At 46.1% G+C, this 22,774-nt stretch overlaps 1 protein-coding gene across 1 annotated transcript in view; it reads left to right on the forward strand.

The window, feature by feature from the left end:
- CSMD2 (CUB and Sushi multiple domains 2) overlaps positions 1 to 22,774 on the forward strand; it is a 655,591-nt gene that overhangs the window by 381,038 nt on the left and 251,779 nt on the right. Inside the window, exon 14 of the mRNA XM_010841252.1 lies at positions 637 to 819. Within this exon, the coding sequence (XP_010839554.1) occupies positions 637 to 819 (183 nt within the window). The remainder of the gene's footprint in view (positions 1 to 636; positions 820 to 22,774) is intronic.

Here is a 22,774-nt window from a genome sequence, read left to right on the forward strand (position 1 = left end):
GCCTCCACCCGTCACGCCCTGAGTCCAGACCTCCAGAGCTGTCTGGGGGAACCCACTGCCTGTGCGACTCACCACTGTTGGATCCACGAACTTTAAAAGCATGCTTAATGAGTCCTGTGTTTTTTCATTTTACCTGCTCCTGTCTCAAACAGAATTAAAAATATATCTTCGTGAAAATGCTTCCAGGTCAGAAGGCAGTGGGTATTGATTCTCACATCATCGCTGGGTGGGGGAAAGGCAGGCAGCACAAAGGCAGCCTCCCTCCCATTTTGTTCTTACCTTCACTGCTCAGGAAGGGACTGGGCCTCAAATCTACCAGGGAACAGGCATAATTTGAATGCAGAGTCCAGTCAGTAAAGAAGGCTCCAAACCCTGTGAACCTGTGAATTCCTAGGACAGTGTCTCACAGGGAACATACAACCACCTTCCCTGAATAAAAACAGCCAAGCACCTGGAGTATTCCTTATGGGTGCAGAGTCCCAGAGCCGGAGGGCCCGTTCCTCCCAGGGCTTCTCATCAAAAGCCCACGGGGTCTGTCTGAGCCCTGCCCTCATGGCGGAGGTGCAGCGTCACGCCCCGGCTTCGGGCGGTGTGGAGTCACCACGTGTGTCTGTTCTCTCCTCTCCTCTCTTGCAGAAATCGAGCAGGGCAGCTGTGGAGATCCCGGTGTACCAGCCTACGGCCGGCGGGAAGGCTCCCGGTTCCGCCACGGGGACACCCTCCAGTTTGAGTGCCAGCCTGCCTTTGAGCTGGTGGGGCAGAAGGCAATCACGTGCCAAAAGAATAACCAGTGGTCGGCTAAGAAGCCAGGCTGCGTGTGTAAGTGAGCGGGGAGGGGGGTCGCTTCTACGCAGAAGCCAGGGACCCATGTCCTAGGCTATCTGGGGGCCCCGTCCTTGGGAACCTCGTAGGGTCGTAACCACAGTTTCACTCTGGTTGGCTTCTTCTCTTTCTTGAAACGTCTCTGGCTGAGTCCTCATTTCTGGCAGTGACGTGAACGGTATAGCACTGAGAGTGACTGCTCTTGACATCCGGGGCTTCTTCGACAGCGCCTTCCTCTCCCCGGTGACCCTCGCAAGCACTGTCAAACCCAGACGTTTCCTCCTCACCCTTCTAGTTGTTGGTGACGCCACACCGTCGAACCAGGGTGGAAGGTGCTGGCAAAGCTCGTAAGGCTCTAGACACCCTGCCAGCCTGGGGGTGCTGCGGGATACCATGACCGTGCCGGGACTCGCGGGTTTCATCCGATTGCTTCCTCTTGCATCAGATGTAGGGAGGGGTTGGGATCCAGCTGTCTTTGAATTGTTGATCTTTGGGAGAAAGGGTTGGAGTTGAGTGCTCTGTTCTCTGGGGACAACAAGGATTCTTTTCTTCCCTCCTCTGGGATGGTCTGACTTTGCTTTCCGGCGCAAATAATACTTTAAGTCCTGGCTCCCAGGGAAATCAGCTAGCGTGAGGGGGCAGTGTGTAAAGGAGCAGGCTTGGTCTTTGTTCAGACGTCAAAGTTTCTCCCTCTCTGGGCTGTCGTGTCTTTTTCTCCCAACGCTCACCCCCGCCACCCTCCATCTCTTACAATCTGCTTCCCCCAGGGAAGGGCCGACAGCCTGACTTCTCGTCTCCCTTCTCGGTGGGTTTCTCAGGTGCTGCCTCGTAGAGAATGTTGGCCCCTCGCGGCAGGGAGAGGAGTAACCTGGGAGACTATAAGGAATATCTGTGATGATGGAGAGTTTGGCTCAGGAGTGGCTGGGCCAGGTCATACCACAGTGACTACGTCTTGAACAACCAAAAAAATCACTTTGTGTAGTGGGCAACGCATTTTTGATGACCTGTGAGGTTTTCGTAAAAATTCTTGCAGAGGTTTAAAGATCAAATCGCTCTTAGATGTACATTAAGCAAATCAAATTATTGAAAAACATATTGCGTGGAATCAGTCACAGATCTCTGGCCTGATGTGGTTAGGATATAGTGCCTGACAACGTGCACCCTGGGAGCTGGGGGTAGGGGGCAGGGGGCAGGGGAGGTTAGCAGGGAGTAGGACTGGGCAGGTTCAAAGATGAGCCTAGGGCAGAATGGGCGGGTCGAATGGAGCCCTGCAGAGCGGGTCAGAGTCAGGTCCTCAGAACGCAAAAGGTCTGAACTGCAAGAGTCCCAGGGAGCGTGGGGGCTCCATCTCTGAAATCCATCTGGGAGAAACAAGGCAGGGAGAACTGAAAGGGTCAGACTTCTAGAGCAGAGAGCTGGCAGGAGTGAAGTGTGCCTCAGAGCCAGCTGGTGACTTAGAACCAGGATAAAGCTCCCTGCTCCACAAACTGAGACATGCAGGTAGCAGAATGCTGCCTCTGGGAGGTGGGGCGGAGGGGGGGTGGTCTGTCACTCAAGCCCTCCAGGAATTTATTTGCCCTTTTGGCTCTTAGAAGTACTTTCAGGAAATCTCTGAAAACTTCAGTCAGTGCTGCTCAGCAGGCTCTCTGCTTCCAGGAGGAAAGCTGACAGGATGTTGAGCACTGCTTACAATCAGCTGAGAAGAAGCAGAGGGCAGAGGAGTCCTGGCGGGTACCGGGTGGTACTCTCTGTGGTTTAAAACAAGGAAGAGGAGCCTGAGGCTTATTGATGAGAACCGTGAAGCAGGCACTCTTCTTAGGGGTGGGGGTAGGGGGGGAGGATGGCACTTCTTCTTCCAGATGATTCTGGGAGATGGGGGGTGATATCCCCAAGGTACTGCCATCACTCAGGTATTTCTGATCATGTCGGTATAACAAACATGGCTGGAGTCTCAGGGATGCTGCCTCTGGTGGAGGAGGCCAGAGAGGATGTGCTGGCCCCAGGCTTTTGCACCATGAGCAAGGTCGCAAGTGAGTGCCATCTGTCAGCTTCCTCTCTACTGAGACCCCAACCCCTAATCTGATGCATCCCTGGGTCTCAGGCTTTGCCTTCAGGGAACTCCTGGTCTAACTCATGGTGAAAGATGGTACTAAGACGATCTGGGTGCCCTGAGAGAATTAGGAATTCAGCATCTGGAGACCTGTGTCTTAGTCTCAGCTCAGTTTCCTGGCTCCAGCCAGGGCAGCTTCTCTCTGAAATTTGCTTTGCTGATCTATCTGATGGGGTTGCACTCCCCAATTCTAAGCCTTTGTGATCATATTTACAGGAAAAGACAACTATGACACGGATGGTCCTCACATTTTCCATCATGAACACTTGAAAACCACTTTCTAAAGTGGGTCATTTATACAGAGCTCATTCTTCGAGGGATAAAGTTAAAACATGGCATTCTCCTCCTGACCCCAGATCAAATATATAATATAGTGTGTGATCCTATAATAGATGTGTGATCCTATAATAGTGTGTGATCCGTAGAAAAAAGGACAATATCTGTAAGCATTTATAACAATATAGAATAGTCCAGTCAGTCTCTGTTTTATAATATGCTCATAAATGTACGTAGAAAAGCACCTCTAGCAAATGTCAGCTTAAGTGCCCTAAGTTTCAATATTAGTCACGATAAATATTAACACATATTTAGCAAACAATGTCATTCTTTCCTTCTGAGGGTTTAGAAGAGGACTTGAAGTTGGGGGGTGTTTTGAAGGCTCAGATTTCTTTGAACACTTGTCCAGAGAAGTGCACAGCAGTGCATTGTTCTCTTGCAACATTTTCTTCAAAACAGTTCCTTACTCGGGAATGGCCCTGCCGAGACGATACAAGTACACTCTTGCCTTCATGTTCCAAAACATTTTCTGCAGCGAGCAGGGACTTTAGAATCATTTTGTTGGCTTGCGAGCTGCCTTCACAGTAGTAGATGCTCAGTAGATGGTCTTTCTTTTCATCTCGGTTTTAAAGATGATGATGTTCCTCACCGTGAGAAGCATTCTGAAAGAAAAGATGGAACTGGCGTCTTTTCTCTTCCTCTCTCCTCCTCCTTGGCTGATTCACATCTCCAGGGATCGCTGCTCCAGAGCAGGTGGCAACAATGGCACTTCCCATCCATTCAACAGTATTCTTACTGCATTCTTACCCTGTGCCAGGCTCTACCTGGAGAACTGGTGCTCAACCCGGGGTCCTGGTGAGAGAGCGCCCCCCAGGTTTCAAACACCCTTCACCTTCCCAGAAACTCTGCCTGTTTCACTGGCTTCCTTACAAAAGCACCATATGGGAGCCTCTCCCATATAACCCTGTCCCCTTCTTTCTCCACAAGAGATACAATAGAAGGAAGATACAAATAACCGATGGTGGTTTGCACAACACTTGATGCTTTGTTGACAGGCTAGCACTTCACACTTCATAAGGAAGCCAGGAAACCAATTATCAGTCCATTAGCAGCCACTTGCATAAGAAGTTTCAAAACAGCCTTCACCAGGAAAATGCCAAGACCTCACAGATGCCAGCTTCCCTTGGCCATTTTGTAAGCCACCAGGAGAAGGCGTGAATCCTAATTGCTCAGTTCCTAATGCATATGGCATAGGTGTGAAATGAGAATACACAGGGATGCATGCAGTGTGAGTTACAAATCAGCAAGCGGTCCTTGAGAGACCAGGGGAGGGAGATGTGGATCCTCAGGGGCTCAAAGAAAGTGTCACAGAGGATACAGGACTGGAGAGTTGGGAGGTAAAGGAGGGTGCTCCATACAGGGATGCTGCAGGATATGGTCCTCTCCTAGCACCCTCCCATCCTTTCTCCACTGAGTTACTCCCCTCAACCATTCCCTCTCCATGCTCTGGACATGGACACACACACACACACACACACTCAGATTTCTGGTCAGAGGAATGGACTAAGTCCTCAGGTCATTGAGATTCTCAACCTCAGCACTACTGACATTTGGGGCCAGATAATTCTTTTGTGGAGGGTGCTCTTGTGCATTTTAGGGTGGGTTAGCTGCATCCCTCCTGTCTTCTACCCACTAGAAGCCAGAAGCACAGACACCCCTTCCACTACTAACTGTGACAACCAAATACGTCTCCAGACATTGCCTGTATCCTCTGGGGGAAGAAGTCACCCAGGATGGAGAACCACCAGTATAGGAAAAGCTAGTCTTGTCAGATTCTAAATATGATGAAATCTGTGTATTTGCATTTTAAATTAGGTCATGACTAGAAACTATAGAATTGTGACAGTGAGGAAGCATGAGGTAAAGGGAGATGCCAGTGTTTCTTACATGTTTTGCCATTGGGAAGATAGGACTCTTCCCTACAGCATCATGGAATATTTATTCTCTTATTTTACAGATGAAAACAAAGCTCAACTAGGGTCAGAAGTTATAGAACTGTTAGATGATGGGCTGGAATTTGAACTGTTAACTGACAGAGTTGGCTTCTGTTCCAAATGTACACTCTCTCTATTGCCCCAGATTTCCAGAATTCAAGAGGTCAGTAAGGACATCAAAAGCTTAGGACGACAACATTAGTCCAGACTGAGAAACAAACAGTGGTCTTAGCTACTCCCATGAAGTAACAGAAATTGACAAGAGTGAAACAAATCCGTGAGGGCTAGACCCATGGCCCTTGTTGGGACTACACCAGTATTTATTCTTGTTGTTCAGTCACCAAGTCGTGTCCGACTCCTAGTGACCCCATGGACTGCAGCTCGCCAGGCTTCCCTGTCCCTCACTGCTTCCCAGAGTCTGCCCGAGTTCATGTCCATTGAGTCAGTGACACCATCCAATCATCTCATCCTCTGTCGCCCTCTTCTCCTCCTGCCCTCAGTCTTTCCCAGCATCAGGGCCTTAGTCCAATGACTCAGCTGTTCACATCAGGTGGCCAAAGTATTAGAGCTTCAGCATCAGTCCTTCCAAAGAGTATTCAGGTTGCAATATACCTTTGTTGAGGTCACTTTTTTCATCTTTACTTTTTCTCATTCCTTCTACCTACCCATCCATTTATCCATCCATATTGATGTATTGAGCACCTACTATGTACCAAATCAGCTGCATGAGTAGATGTGGCCAATCCTGGTAAAATTCTAAACTGGGACACCTCTGGGGATGATCCCGCTCAGGCTGAGGGGCAGAGATCTTAGTGCCATGTCCGTACAATGTACTGTAACTCTTTCAAGGAGTATCTTGAGTCCAAGGACCTCTACTCAGCACAGACTTTTGGTATACTCTAGTATTTTAAAGGTTTAAATAAATAAGATATTCCTAATTTCACTTCTTTCAACCAAAGCCAATTTCAAATTTGGCCATTCCTTTTTGATTCTTACCCACACACACACATATTTCATATGGTTTTAATCAAAGTGAACATACCGTCTTGCATTCTGTCTTTTGAAGTTCATGGTTTTAATCAAAGTGAACATACCGTCTTACATTCTGTCTTTTGAAGTTCATATTATATTGCATATCTTGTCATGTTACTACATGTCTTTCGTACTTTACCAGTCTTAAAATCTATGGAATATTCTGTCTAGTGAGTGGACCATGACTTAGCCAATTATCCTCTGGGGGAAATGCAGTATAGCTCAATTATTTTTTTATAAGCTTTTAACATCCTCAAGCATGCATGCTCACGTGTGCTCAGTCATGTCTGACTCTGTGATCCCATGGACTATAACCCACCAGGCTCCTCTGTCATGGAATTTTCCAGGCAAGAACACAGGAGTGGATTGCCATTCATTCTCCAGGGGATCTTCCTGATCCAGAGATAGAACCTGCGTCTTTTGCATCTTCTGCATTAGCAGGCAGATTCTTTACCAGCTGAGCCACCCGGAACCCATCCTCAAGCATATGACCTTTTTATATCTTTTCTTGAATTCTGTCCTTGAGGTAAATTTCCAGAAATGAGGTTGTTGGGCCAGAGTAAGAACATTTAAAAATACTCATATCATTCCCCCAGAATGTTCTGCCAGGTCATAATGTCAGTAACAAAAGCTTGAAGGTTAAGACTAAGATTCATATAACACATGTCCTTCCCGTCCAGAAATATGGCATAGATTTCTCTGTGTGTTCATCTGCTTCCATTTTTCTAAATGTTAACAACTTTATAGTTTTATTCATATAGGTCACATGTATCTCTTGCAATCTTTACCAGCATCACCAAATCTCAAGGATTTGTGTGGCCTTTTAAAAATTGCCAATTTAATAGGTATAAATTGAATGCATCCCTCCAGCACACCCTTGTCAACTTCCATGAAGTGCCAAATGTTATGATAAGTGCTGCGAATCTAGAGATGAATTGGGCACAGCCCTTGACCTCAATGAGCTCGCTTGCACATGAAGATAGACATAATTATGTAAATTAAAGTGGGCTCTTGTGGTTCAAAGTTTACTTTTTCATCTAGAAGCATTGGTGAATCAGATGCGTTTAGAAACCGCCCCATGAAGGTTCATTCTTTTATTTGACACATATTCATTGAGGTCCAGTGATGTGGCAGGTATCACAGGAGGTGTGTAACAGGGGAGCAACCACCCTTCTGTTCATAGAGCATAGACTTTCATCAATGCTGCTAGAACAGTTGGGCCTCAAAGATGGGAGGACGGAGTGGGGGCCCTGCTGGGAAGAAAGCTACTCTAATGGCCGTATGGGTTCTGAGAGAATCCAGGGGGTCTGGGGCTCTGCAAAAGGAGGATGTCCATTGGATACATCGACACACATATGCACAAGTGTGCACACACACGCGCGCGGTCTCTCAGTACTCGGTGTGTAGTGGTTCCCAAAGGAGTTGGCTGCTCCCAAAGTGAGAGAATGAAAGAAGGGAGGTAGGGTCCATGGGAGTAGGATCTAGAGAGAGACTGCGGGATATGCGTGGCTGGACGCGTGTCCCTGTTGGAGCACGAGGTGTCAGGATTTCCATTACAGGACTCAGGTCCTGGCCTTTCTCCAGCTGGCCTGGGCGCAGCCCTGCCCCGCAGGGACTTGGAGCATCTGCTGTTTGCAACCCCTGGGTAACAACTGTCTATCCTGACACGTGGCTATCTATGAGAGTGTTGCGTTGGTGTTTTCCTTTTCAATTTGAAGGCTCTTTCCATTTGATATACATATTTTCCCCAATCTCCAGCTTTCTTTTTTCTTTATTTCTGTTTTGCTAGTTTGCATTGTACAGTTGTTTTACATATTTATGCAGACAAATCCCTCGATATTTGTGATTTCTTTTCAAAGCTGACAAAGTTATCATTCTGCCACCGATCTGAAAAAACAGTCTGTTCTATTTTTGGTTATTTGTCAGTAATTTGATTTTTTTTTTAATATAATTTGTTAATCCATCTGGAGTTTATTTAGATGAATGTATGATATTGTCCAAACTATTACACAGTTTTCCAACACAATTTATTAAGTAATTCATTTCCCTTTTGATTTGAGGCAAATGAATTGTTCTATCACATTCTGAATCCTCGGATGTAGTTAAGTCTCTTTCTTGACTCACCGCTTTGTTCAGCTGCTCATTTCTATCTTAGCACCGGTATTGAATAATTTTAATTGTTGTTTTATAGTATGTTCTAATATCTGGCAGAGCTGGAAACTACTCCTTCCTCCGTTAATTATTTTCTCTTTCAGAATATTCATTGTTATTCTCATCTGTTTGCTGTTCAAGATTAATTTTAGAATCATTTTGTCATAGTAAAAAAAAAAAATCCTATTGGGATTTTGTATGTGTGCTCCTATTAAACTATAAATTAACTTCAGGAAAGTAGGCATTTTTATACTACACAGCCTTCCCATCCTGAAACACGACGTGTCACTCTTTTGTCCGTCTACTTTCATTTTTCTAAATATAACAGCTTTGTGGTTTTCTTCATATAGGTCACATACTTCGCTTGCTAGCTGTATTTTTAAACAGGCAGCTGCTTTTCCACTCCCCTCCCACTTCAACCGCATGCCCTGTTGACACGTGAGGCATGTCCAGTTTTCCTTCTTCGTGGCTGAATCCTCTCATTCCCCATAAATATTTAACCCCAGGTTTTCCAGGACAAGTACGGTTTCAAGCATCCTTTCCTTCATCCCAGAAAACATGGTCACGATAACTAGAGTCCTTGGAAACTGCCTCTTTCAAACGTTCAGAGAGAACTGGGATCAGCTGGGGTTTGAAAGCGTCAGCCTCAGTATGACAGATAATATTCCTGGTAATTGCTTGTGATCGGGGTGGGGGTCGTGATAAGGGTAGTGTGAGCTCCCTCTGCTGATATAATGTTCTCCTTACTTCTCTGGGCTTCCATAAAGGTCCCATAAACCCACATGGGTCCCTGGAAGAGAAACAGAGAACCTGGAGATTGCTTTGGTCCAACTTTGTCAATTTCAGGTCAATTCCTAGAAGTTGAAACCAGATGGTTTCAGGCCCCCTTCCTCTGTTACCTGGTCCCCCAGCACATGGACACTGAAGACGTGTGCTAGCTTGTGGTGGAGCTGGGGGTGCCTGCTCTGTAGACGGTCTGCAGTAACTCAAAGGGTTCGTTTTCCAGAGAAGAAAGTCCTGGCAGTGACAGGAGGTGGGAACCGTCTGTATCTGCTACTGCAATGGGGAATGGGCACTAAAGTCAGGGCTGTGAAGCCTGATGGGGCCACAGGGGCAGCCGAGGAAGAGAAACCTGGAGTTGAGGGAGGCTGGGGCTGGGAGAACTGACCCTGGATGAACAGATGGCTCATAAAGAGGCCTGCCAGTATTTCCAATCAGAATATCCAAGGAAGTAGCTTCAACACTTGTCTCACCAGACTAGAGTGGGTCCTATATTGCTTGTTACCGTTGTTCTTAAATAGGCAGATACTTGATGGGGGAAGGTGGCCTCTGGTCCTCACCAGGGGAAGAGCGTCTACCCAGGCAGGCCATCCCATCCCCGGCAAGAGGCTGCCTTTTCATTAAGAGCTTCTCTCACAGCAGGGACTGGAGAAGAGACCAAGAATCAGGAAAGCAGCCCAGTCCCTGGGCTGGGGCACACATAGGAGGGCAGGGATGGCAGGTGGGGAGGGTCTGGAAGCTCTGCGTGCCTGTGGGTGTGCCAGGCTCCTCACAACCCCACCAAATGCTGACTCTGGGAAGCCATACTCATTGTCACCCCACTGGTTTGAGGGGATGGGACTTCCTGTGACTGTCAGCCTTGGCTGGGCTTGGCTCAGGATCTGGCTGTAAGAACTGAGCCTGTAGAACCAAGGTATTCAGTGCACTGGAGAGTTGGGGTGGAGGGTCTCATCAGGCAAAGACTGGATGGGCAGGGATGGCTCACAAAGGAGGCTCCCAGCACATCCAAGGAAGAAGAATCTACACTTTTCCCACCAGGCTACTGTGGGTCACAAACATCACTTGTTACCTTTATTTTTAAATTGATACTTTATGGGGGAAGGAGGTATCTCTGGTGGCCCTGACCAATATAAAATGAACCCCAACCCAGCTAATTATTAGAATCACTCATAGGCTTTTAAAAACAGAGAATCTTGGTCTCATCCCCAGAAATTCTGATTCAGCAGGTCTGGGATGGGAGCCAGGAATTATTGCTCTAAAATCTTCCTAGATGATCTGTATCAGATTAGTGAACCCCACTAATAAGGAATACCCTCTGTGTGCCAATTGCTTGCAGGAGTGTTTGGGGTCATTCCTGAGGGGCTTGGTCCCCTGATAGGGTGGCAGCCTCGTGGGGCATGGGTTTAGAATTTATGTGGTCATATGTTGTGATCATATGTTGTTGCTATGAGGCTGGCATAATGTGGGTAGTTTTGATGGTGGTGGCCTTCTGGGGTTCAAGGAGTGTTGACCTCCATGTTGATATCCTGGTGGGGAGTGGGATGCAAAGTTCAGTATTGTGACATCACAACTCAGTGTTTTGATCACCTGCCTTTCACATCTATGAATGCAAAAAATGTGGAGGGGAGGTCCTCTCCACACCTGACACAGTGCTGCTCGACCCTAGGACAGGGATGGCAATAATTCTCATGTGGTCCTTGTCCTCCAGCAACTCATGATCTAGTGAGTGTGATAAGCACCTTCTTTTATGATAAATCAATCTTTGAATTACTGCAATTTAGAGATGTGGCCACAAAGTGCTGCCAGTATGTAAGGAAGAAAAATTCATTCCAATTGGAAGATTCTCAGAAGATTTCTTCTGAGCATCATGGGCAAAATTTCAGCCCAGTCAAACCCAGGAATCTATCCAGAACCAAACTGCAAAAACAGCTTAGAACAAGACCCAGACCAAAGGCCATATTCCTACACCTAAGAGTCCTGGGCCGAGGTATCTGGGCACCACAGTCACCTGGGTGGACTGGGGGCTGGGAAAACTGACTAAATTTTAGGGGTCTTATCCTGCATTGTGACCTCTCCTTGAGGGTTGGGGCCGGAGAAATGGATATATCTGTTTTTCTCACTTTAGCTTTCAGCTTTGGGGATCAGAGCAGACAGGTTCTTTTCCCTTTATAAAATTTTTGAATTTCTGTGTACACCAAGTGCATTCCCCATGCAGCAGCACAGACTGTGCCTTTTCCACGGTTCTCTGTGATGTCTGCTCAGAGAGCTACGGGAGAGACCCAGAGCCTCTCTAATCAGGGTCTGTTTTCACAGCTGCTGACTCAGGGCCTGGGGCTCGAAGCTCTCCCAATACCCTCCCCCATCGGTGAGCCTCTAGACGAACTTGTCGTCTCACCTGGAAGTACATCCCCATCGAGCTCTAGGTGTTGTGGGTGTTCTCGGGCTCTGAGGTTTCTGGGGAAGACACTGCTCACCTTTTGTAGGGACTGGATGTCAAGGACAGCCTTGGGCTACACTTCTTGGGGGAACAATGACCCTTCCTCCCTTCCTGTGAAGAAAGGCAATCTTGGGGGTCTCCGGAGTTGGGCTCGGTGACAGGACTACTCCCCTCGGCTACCTCATTAACTCCCATCTTACTCAGGGAAACAGGTCAAGGGCATGCCCCAACCTGCTCTGACTATGGTCTTGAAGGTAGCTCTCTCAGGCTAACTATAAACTCACCTGTATCACTGTGGATTACCCGGAAGAAGATCCAAGTATACTTCTTATGATCCAGGGACTTCCACTGAGTGTGCCTTTCCAGTTTGCAGTGGCTGCTGGTCTGCAGTTAGGACTGGGCTTAGAGTGGCCAGGACCGTGGATAGCTCTAGTCTCCCTGAGGGAAGATGCTCTGGAGAAGCTGGTGGGGCTCTCCAAGAGGGTCCCAGGAGCACCTTGTGAGCTGTTGGGAATGTAGATTATACCCTTTCTTGAGTTCCCCTGAACTCATAGGAAGGCTTGGGTTCTGGGGCTACATCGTGCCCACAGACTTCTCACCAGCTCATAGCTGTGTCTGGCTGATGACATTAATGAAGAATAGGTGAAGTAAACCCCGACACAGGGCACAGAGGCTGACTGAGGTCTGCCCCATGGGGAGAAGAGTCTTCACAAATATCACTCAGGGATCCTAGGGGCTGGCCTGAGCATCTGTGAGGCCTCACAGCTGTGAAAACGCTTTTGAGAAGCCTTTGCTTGGCGTATGGAGAAACCAGTCATCAAGGCACCCATGCCTCACCCCACAGGGCATGGCTCCTTGGAATCCCAGACAGAACTCTAGTCCAACAGAACAGTCAGCGCTCAACTACTGTCAGCACCGTCCGGCCCCAGGCACCTCCGTGCAGCTGATAGAACACGTCTCCTTGCCTAAGTCAGTCTTCCCAAAAAAGGTGGTACATGGAGTCTTAGCCGCCAGGCCGTCATCCCCCCACAGGAGGAGTCTGGTCAGAATCGCCCACTCATCCATGGAGAAGAGCTACTGAGGATCAGAGTGCAAACTTTTTGGTCTGGCGCCTTCCTGGTTGAGGAGTGGGCTATGCTGGGGAGAGGTGGGGAGACCCCGCTCTCGGCCCCGCAGGCTGGTTGAGACTCAGAGGTAGGCTGAGCAGAGGCCTTTGTGGAGATGTTGTGTGGTCTCCAGCAGGAGCGCTGAGACATGCCCATTGTTTCCAGTTCAGCGAAGATTGATGTGTGGTATAATACCCGGGTGCCCAGGCTCGGGACTGCACACCTTGCCTTTCAGAAGCTTTATCGTAATGCATCTTCACAACCAAGGTGTGATTTCAGAGTGCTTAGTCTAATTTTGCTACATGTGGAAGTAGAAAGTGAGGTACAGAAACTTCCCCCACTCCACAACACCAGACAAACCCAAATTGGGGGGCCCAGTGGCTTGATCTGACTACATATACTTTCCTAAGAATGTATGGTCTGTTTTCAGGATAAAAGCTGAGCCCGGGGAGTGCAGAGTGAGCTCCTTCCCAGGAGTACAGGGCAGGCACTGTCCTCACACATGGGACCAGCAGGGACCAGAGATGTCCTGCCTGCTGGTGACAGGAGATCCTCAGTCATCAGCTCAGGATGAGATCCCAGCTCAGAGCCTGGCCTTGGCAGGGACCTCTGAGTGGGTCTAAAGAGGGTCTAAGCCCAGGGTAGGCTCCAGGAGTGGTTTGAGTGGGCATTCTTCCACAGGTGTGGCAAAAGTCAATCACGACTCAGGGTAGTTTCAGACAGCAGGAAATTCCCACAGGTTGGCCTGGTGCTGATAAGCAGTCACTTTATACCAAGAACCTAGCCAGCCTCTAAGAGGGTACAGTCAGGGTCCAATTGCAGGACACAAGAATTTAGCAATTGTCAGAGCCCTCCTGGTGAGTTTTGGTTTAAGATTTTCTTCCAGAAGGGGACTGGATTGTGAATGAGGAACTACTTGCTCAGGATAAAAGATACTTTTGTGGAAGGAAAGTAAAAGACCGCGTGTGGGGACGACCATCCGTCCATATTTGCTTGGGACCATCCCAGTTTACATCTTCCGTCCTAAGGTAATTACTGAGTGGTCTCATCTTTCGTTCTCAAAAGTGTCCCAGTTGGGGCATTATGTTCTATGATCTCCCCAACCATGACCCAACAGACGTCATGCCAAGAAAGGCATGGAGCCTCAGCTGAGCACTCTGGATGCCGAGGGTGATCTCTGAGCCAAAGATCTGAGAGGTGCAGGGATGGACTCTTCCTCCTCCTCCCGTCATCCGTGCCCCCTCCCCTCTCTCACCTTTCCCAGATGCGCTGGCCCTCTTTCAGACCTTTAGGTACTCTAAACTCTTTCCCACCTCAGTGCCTTTGACCTGAGGTTCACCGTGCTGGAATGCTCCTCAGGAAGCTGGATCCTTCTCATCACCTCCTCAGAGAGGCTTTCTCTGACTACCCCATCCAGAAGAGCCATCCTTCACTTTCCCATTTCTCCATCCCTTGTCCTAAGTGTATGAGTCAACTTTTGCTATGGCATCAACTGTGCAAAAATCTCAACAAATTGCAACAACAAATATTAATTTCTCACCTGCATCCCATGAGGGCTGTAGGTCAGGTGCAGCTCTGCAGGGCTCAGGGGAAACCTACATAGCCTCTCATTCTGGGGGTATCTGCTTGAGCATCCCTATGTCATGCCCTCTCACCTTCCGTGGGACAAAGTCACCAGGCCAAAGTCAATGGCATAGGCAAGAGGGCTCTGCCTAAAAGGCAGCAAGGAAGGGCAGGGAATATACTCGAGCACAGTAAGCAATGCTTTTTCACCTGTTGATTGCCTGTGCCCTCACTACACTGTAAATTTCCTACAACAATATATGTCTTATTCACTATTGTATCTACAGTACCAATCAGATAGCAAATATTTGGTAGGTACTGGTTTCCTATTATAGTTATTACTAATCATGTTAGTATCAGTGTTATTATAAAGACAAAGCCAAAATGGTAGGCTTTGGTTTGGAGGACACCTAGCCAGCCAGAGCCTCCTAATGTGGGGTTTCATTCTACACCTCTCAGGCCAGTGGGGTAATAGTCAAAGTTGGCTTGTGTACTGCCTTAGTCCATTCGGGCTGCTATAATAAAATGCCACAGACTGGGTAGCTTATAAACCACAAAAATGTATTGCTCACAGTTCTGGAAGCTGGAATTCTGAGACCAGGGTGCCGGGGTCCTCCTCCTGACCCTCCCGCAGGTCTCCGTCTTCTCCTTATATCCTCACGTGATGGACGGGGACCAGAGATCTCTCTGGAGCCTCTTTTATAAATCATTGACCCCATCCATTCATGAGAGCACCATCCTCACTATTGAAGTAGCTCCCAAAGGCCTCGCTGGCTATTACCATCACCCATGGGCATTAGGATTTCAGTGTACGAATCTGGGAGGACTCAAACATTCAGACCTCAGTGGGCTCTAAGCAGAATGATCCTGGCATACAGACTCTATGGCTGCAGCTAACAAGGATAAATGGGGGGAGGGAGCCCACAACACTCTAGAAAAGATGCTTAACAGAGCTTTCCAGATGGACAGGAGGAGACAACACTCTAGAAAGAAAAAAGAGCCAGAGCAAGACCTAGCATTAGACTTGCACATTTGCAGGACTTCAGTGGTCCAATATGACCGGAATGTCATGGGCAGTGGGAGGTGGGGAAATAAAGATAAAAGAGGTTGGCAAGGGCCTTTGGTCTTTGAGGTCTTTTTGTGCCCTTTAGAGAAGTTCAGGCTTTATCCTCAGTGCAACAGGGAGTCTTTCAAGAGTTCCAAGCAAAGATGAAACATCATGAGAATTTGTGATTTACAAAAATCCATTCTGGAGCCAATATGTAGGATGAATTCAAAAAGAATGAAATTTATAGACAGAAAACCAGGTAGGCTATTGCAGTAGGAAGAAGACCTTCCCTCAATAGGGTGTGATGAGGATGTGACAACTACAAGAGACATTGAAGAGATAGAATCAGCAGAAGTTAGTTACAGACTGGATTTGGGAGCAGGGAAAAGGGGTTGATATGTTTTCCTTAGGCAACTGGGTATTGTCACTCATGGTGATAGGGAATGAAGGAGGCTTAGGAAAACAGATAAAGAGATCAGTTCTGCACGTGCATTCGAGGTGCTGGTGGGATCTGCAGTAGGGAAGCATATCAGACAGTTACACACCAAGTCTGAATATGCAGAAGGGTCTGGGCTACCAGTGTCGTTTAGGAGGCAAGAGCATGAGGAAGGTGTTGTGGAGTGAGATGCGGCCAAGGCAAAACCCATAACTGGGCAGGCCTGAATTACTCCCTGATGCCAGGAATGTTCCAGACACAAGATTCTAGGAAAACCAGGCTGGGGAAAGAAGACTAGGAGTTCAGTTTGGGCCATATTTAGTTTAATCTGCTCTAATAAAATCCAGACTCCTCCTCCTGGGTCTAAAAGATCTGTCATCCTCTCCAGCTCATCTCGTGTTCCTAGCTCCATGGTTCACTCTGCTCCTGTTCTGTTGGCCTCCCTTCTCTCCCTCACAGTCACCAAGTCTGTGCCCACCTCAGGGCCTTTGCACTTGCAATCTCCTCCACCTGGAGCAATCTTCCCTTAGGCCGGCTGACTCCGTATCATCAGGCCATGTCTCAGAGGGTGCTTCCTCAGACGAGCCATCCCTGACCCCGCCTTGAAAGCAAGCTGTCCCCCTCCATTCACTCTTCCCCTCATTCCACCTTATGTTCTTTCTTACCTTTTAGAATGCAGACTTCATGAGGCTGAGGACTTGCCGATCTGTCTGGTTTGTTAACAGCCCCGCCCCCTCCCCACCATGTCTAAATTAGTCTTTGTCACACAGCAGATGCCCAGTGAATACGCCAGCTTGGTAAGGACATTCCAAGGTCATTCAAAGGGGCTGTCAGAGCTGGAGTGGAAAGCCTGGGGTGGGTGTGATTGAAGACAGAGGGGAAGCATTTCAGGAACAAGAGAGGGCTCAGCTCTGTCAAAGGCCCTACTCACCTAGTGCAGGGGGCTGGTGCTCATGCCTGTCTAGGAGGTGGGGATGGGAAAAAAACAAAGAAATGCAAAACTTAACACAATTCATGGCTTTACGTCAAATATTAACCGAAGGGGACATGTTCCATGCTCAGTAAATATGTGGGCAGCGTCATCCCTTTATGTCTGATGCTCCTTTTGGAATGTGTATGTATGAGTTTCCAAGGAGCTGACCACGTGGCTCTAGTGGAAAAGTATCCACTTGCCAGTTCAATCTCTGGGTCAGAAAGATCCCTTGGAGGAGGACATGGCAACCCATTCCAGTATTCTTGCCTGGAGAATCCCATGGACAGAGGAGCCTGCTGGGCTACGGTCCATACGGTCACAAAGAGTGAGACACGACTAAAACAACACACACATACTCATGCATGCTCACATGAGTTTCTAGAAAGCATTCTCAGTATTCTTCTCAAAGAGAAAACCAAGCACTAACTTCATCTTGTTTGTGATAAGGATGAGCCCAGCTGGGTAGCCAGTTTCAGCCTCATGTGTGTGACCTTGAAGACCTCGCCCAGCTTCCTAGGGCCAAAGGAAGTTAATAATTTTCAGCAGCTCCAGTGCCAGAGATGTTAAAATGACTCTGATGAAAACTACCATACCCTGAGCTTCTGAGCAGAAGGAGGTGGAAGGAATTCACTAGTGGGTTTGTGAAGCCCCTGCCTCCCACTCAGCTCTAGCGTTCATCGGCAGGGATGCCTCAGTTTACTGGTCCAGAGACGCACAGTGAAGCAAGAACCATCTAATTGGGCCTCTGCCGCTTGGGTGAGCTCTGCTGGAGAAATCGCCCAACCAGGCAAATTGGCAAAGCTACACATTCATGGTCACTAGTCTCAATGAAGCCGGCACAGTGCCCAGCATCCATCTGTGTTTCTCAAGTCAGTCTGTTCTATTCTTCCCCGTGGAAGCTCTGCCAAGGCGTCTCCACCTGCCTCCGTTCTGGGAACAGCCCACCTCCTCACCTTACCCTAGAGAATGATCATCTTGTCTCCTGCCTGGCAGGCAACATGCTCAAAATCCAAATTTCAAAGACACCAAGCCTGCAGCCCATCACCGTCCCATCCCCATCCTTCCTCTCATCTTCCCATGTCTTATACAGGGACGCTCGGTCCTCTCTACCATCAAAAACCAATGTGCCTGTAGCTTATACTTCCCATTTAGGCTTTAGATCAGGGATCTAGATCAGGGACCTTTAAAGGTGCTCCAAGCACCTTTAAACTAACAGTAAGATGCAGTACAGAATACATTCACACGCATGCATGCACACACACACTGGGACATAATTGAAACAGATTCACAAACAGTATTTACCTTTAACCCTGTAATGCACTCAGGTATTTTCCACTCTCTCCCTTTTGTTTTTTCCTTTTTTCTTTTATTTTAGCATCATGACCCACCATATCGCTTTCATGATGAGCCACTGTTTCAAAAATTTTGCTATTGATTCCCCCTCACCTCCCACTTTCTCAGGAATCTATGCCTCTTGTAATCCATCCTCTTCTTCTTTAAAATATATATATATTTATTTCAGTTATTATTTACTTAACTGACCCAAATCGTAGTTGCAGTGTGTGAACACTTTGGTTGCACCATGTGGGATCTAGTTCCCCAGCCAGGGATCGAACCTCGGTCCCCTGCACTGGGAGTGGAGAGTCTTAGCCACTGGACTACCAGACATGTCCCATCCTCTTTATTCCATGTGGCAGAAGCCTCTCCCCTTCTGCCACATCCTTCCCATCAACATGTGAATTTCTTCAGGTCCCTCTTCTCTCACAGGTAAAGTTCTTTAACACCCCACAAGTCCGTGCCCATTCTCGAATATTTTCCTTCACATCCAGATCCTTTGACGGGATGTCTTCTCTTGCTGTAGCCACTCTTCACTTCCCAGTCCCTTCTTACCGCACATGTTCTGACCTCTGTGTCCACCACACCTGGGAACTGCTCTCACCCAGGTCACTAATGAGCCTCCTGTTGCTAAAATTCAATAGGTTTTACACAGAGGCTCCACTCTATTTCAGAACAGCTAGCCTTTCCCTCCTTCTGGAAACCACTCTCGTGTTTTTCCTCCTACCTTCAACTGCTTTGTCTCCATCTGCCCTGCCCATAACTTTTCTCTGCTTTTATCTTTATTAAGTTTATTCTCCCTTCTCTGCTTAATCTTGTTTGGTTATTCTCTTTGTCATGTTTTTAGTTTAACTGCTTATGTCAAGTATTTCTTTTTTATTTAATAATGAATAAGGCTATTAATTTTCCCTTAAATACAGCTTTGGCCTAGTATCATTATCATTATTATAAGTAATCTGTATTGACAGCCTTTGCAATGTTCCATGCTGTCTGTTTTTTCTTTGCCAACTTGATAACCTTGTTCTTTAATTTCCTTAGCTTATGATTCTATTTTGAGCATTTATCTTTGTGTTGAATGTGTTAGTAGTTCTTCATATGTTAGGACTTCCCTGGTGGCTCAGATGGTAAAGTGTCTGCGTCCAATGCGGGAGACCCAGGTTCGATCGCCAGGTCAAGAAGATCCCATGGAGAAGGAAATGGCAACCCACTCCAGTATTCTTGCTTGGAAAATTCCATGAATGGAGGAGCCTGGTAGTCTACAGTCCATGGAGTCGCTAGGAGTTGGGCACGACTGAGCAACTTCACTCACTCATATGTTAAACATAGTAAATTCTTGATTATACACACTTGCAAATATTTCCTTTTTTTCTTATTTAATTTTTTAAATTTATTTATTTTAATTGGAGACTAATTACTTTACAATATTGTAGTGGTTTTTGCTATACATTGACATGAATCAGCCATGGGTGTACATGTGTTCCCCATCCTGAACCCCCATCCCGTCCCTCTGGGTCATCCCAGTGCTCTGGCCCTGAGCGCCCTGTCTCATGCATCAAACCTGGACTGGCAATCTGTTTCACATATGATAATATACATGTTTCAGTGCTATTCTCTCAAATCATCCCACCCTCACCTTCTCCCACAGAGTCCAAAAGGCTGTTCTATACATCCGTGTCTCTTTTGCTGTCTCGCATATAGGGTCATTGTTGCCAGCTTTCTAAATTCCATATATATGCATTAGCATACTGTATTGGTGTTTTTCTTTCTGACTTACTTCACTCTGTATAATAGGCTCCAGTTTCATCCACCTCATTAAAACTGATTCAAATGCATTCTTTTTAATGGCTGACCAATACTCCATTGTGTATATGTACCACAGCTTTCTTATCCATTCGTCTGCCGATGGACATCTACGTTGCTTCCATGTCCTGGCTATTATAAACAGTGCTGCGATGAACACTGGGGTACACGTGTCTCTTTCAGTTCTGGTTTCCTTGGTGTGTATACCCAGCAGTGGGATTGCTAGGTCATATGGCAGTTCTATTTCCAGTTTTTTTAAGGAATCTCCACACTGTTCTCCATAGTGGCTGTACAAGTTTGCATTCCCACCAACAGTGTAAGAGGGTTCCCTTTTCTCCACACCCTCTCCAGCATTTATTGCTTGTAGACTTTTGGATCGCAGCCATTCTGACCGGCATGAGATGGTACCTCATTGTAGTTTTGATTTGCATTTCTCTGATAATAAGTGATGTTGAGCATCTTTTCATGTGTTTGTTAGCCATCTGTATGTCTTCTTTAGAGAAATGTCTGTTTAATTCTTTGGCCCATTTTTTGATTGGGTCATTTATTTTTCTGGAATTGAGGTGCAGGAGCTACTTGTATGTTTTTGAGATTAATTCTTTGTCAGTTGCTTCATTTGCTATTGTTTTCTCCCATTCTAAAGGCTGTCTTTTCACCTTGTTTATAGTTTCCTTCATTGTGCAAAAGCTTTTAAGTTTAATTAGGTCCCATTTGTTTATTTTTGCTTTTATTTCCATTACTCTGGGAGGTGGGTCATAGAGGATCCTGCTGTGATTTATGTTGGAGAGTGTTTGGCCTATGTTTTCCTCTAGGAGTTTTATAATTCCTGGTCTTACATTTAGATCTTTAATCCATTTTGAGTTTATTTTTGTGTATGGTATTAGAAAAAAGTGTTCTAGTTTCATTCTTTTACAAGTGGTTGACCAGTTTTCCCAGCACTGCTTGTTAAAGAGATTGTCATTTGGTCTTCACTGTTAAACTTTTGTGAGTCCATGGACTGGCCCTCCAAACTGGTTTGTCCATGGAATTCTCCAGGCGAGAATACTGGAGTGAGGTGCCATCTCCTTCCCTGAGGGGATCTTCCCAACCCAGGGACTGAACTCGTGTTTCCTGCATCTCCTGCCTTGGCAGGCAGATTCTTCACCACTGTACCACCTGGGAAGCCTGGTGATTTTTGAAATCCAAAAAGCTTTCATTTCTGTAAGTTAAAATACTATTTCCTAACTTTGGTATAATGTTAAGAAACTCCTGTCCCGCATCTGAGATTATGCAAATATTCCTTATATTTTCTTCTGGCATTTCTATTGTATACTGAGTGAAATGTGGATTTATTTTTTCGACAACTGGTTAGCCATTTGTCCAAGACTCCCTTATTGATCAAGCAACATTTACCCTGCTAATTAAAAAAGTCTCCTTTATCATATACTACATTTTTGGATGTCTGTGTCCATTTCTGAACTTTCTTTTTTTTTTTTTTTTGGTTCTTACTGATTTCTCTTCTGATAACAATACAGATGTTGTTATTGCAGCTTTATAGTATGTTTCAGTATCTGAGTTGACAAACCTCCCTGCCACTGGAAAAAAATAGGTATTATGGTTGAAATCTTGGGCTCTAGAACCAGCTTTCCTGGGTTTTCAGCCCAGCCACATCACTAACATGTCTTGTGACAGTGGGAAGATTACTTGAACACCCAGACTTGGCTTCTACATCTCTAAAATGGGGATAATAATAATATTCATCTTAGAGGGCCACTGTGAGGCTTAGTGGGTCAAGACATATGACATCTTGGAATGCCAGCTAGCACCTCATATGCTGTTTTTTCCTTGTCTCTCTCAAGGAGTGATTGGATCTTTTTACCTATTTATTCCAACAGATTGATCACTCCAGAAAAAAAATTAATGTGGATCTTGCCTGGAATTGCATTAAATTTTGCCTGGAATTATGTTACATTTATACAATGATTTGAAGACAATTTTTATCTTAACATGGCTTCCCTGGTGGCTCAGATGGTAAAGAGTCTGCCTGCAGTGCAGGAGACCTGGGTTCGATTCCTGGGTTGGGAAGATCCTCTGGAGAAGGGAATGGCAACCTACTCCGGTATACTTGCTTGGAAAATCCCATTGGCAGAGAAGCCTGGCAGGCTACAGCCCATGGGGTCACAAAGAGTCGGACACTACTGAGCAACTAACACTTTAACAATATGAACTCATCACCCAGAAAAAAAGTTTGTCTCATTTTTTCGTTTTCTTTTCTGCCTATCAATAAAGACTTGTTGATTATAGCTCATGTTTGTTTAGTGTTTCAGGGCTGGATTTGATTTGATTTGATAGCACTTTACATATAGGATTATGTTTACACTGTGGATGTATTGATGTGTGAGTAGGTGAGTGTGAACATGTATATCACATGCTATCTTATGGGAATATTTGTATCAAGATTAATTAAATAGCATGGCTACTACAGCTCGGTTAACATTTAAAAGTTCTGGGCCTAAAACTACCTACTCCCTAAATATTTTTTGGTCTCCTCAGGTTTTTCTCTTCACACAATTTTTGTAATTTAAAATTTCCTGGGAAATTCTGCATTTTGTGAATATTTCAATTTTATTAGTAGGTTGTACATACTATTCTTTTATAATTGGCATATCTCCTTAATTTTATTATCCAGTCTCTATGTATAAATATCTTCTCTCTTTATTTCTTGAGAACCCCAATGAGAAGTTCTTTTACTGGTCTCTTCAATTAACTTTTCTCTGCTTTTATCTTTATTAAGTTTATTCTCCCTTCTCTCCTTAATCTCGTTTGGTTATTCTCTTTGCCATGTTTTTAGTTTGAGCTCTCGTTTCACTTATTTCTTTTTTATTTAGTAATGAATAAGGCTATTAATTTTCCCTTAAACACAGCTTTGGCC

The sequence above is a fragment of the Bison bison genome, unplaced genomic scaffold (genome assembly GCF_000754665.1).
Source record: "Bison bison bison isolate TAMUID 2011002044 unplaced genomic scaffold, Bison_UMD1.0 scf7180017864158, whole genome shotgun sequence".
NCBI classification, from domain to species: Eukaryota; Metazoa; Chordata; class Mammalia; order Artiodactyla; family Bovidae; genus Bison; species Bison bison.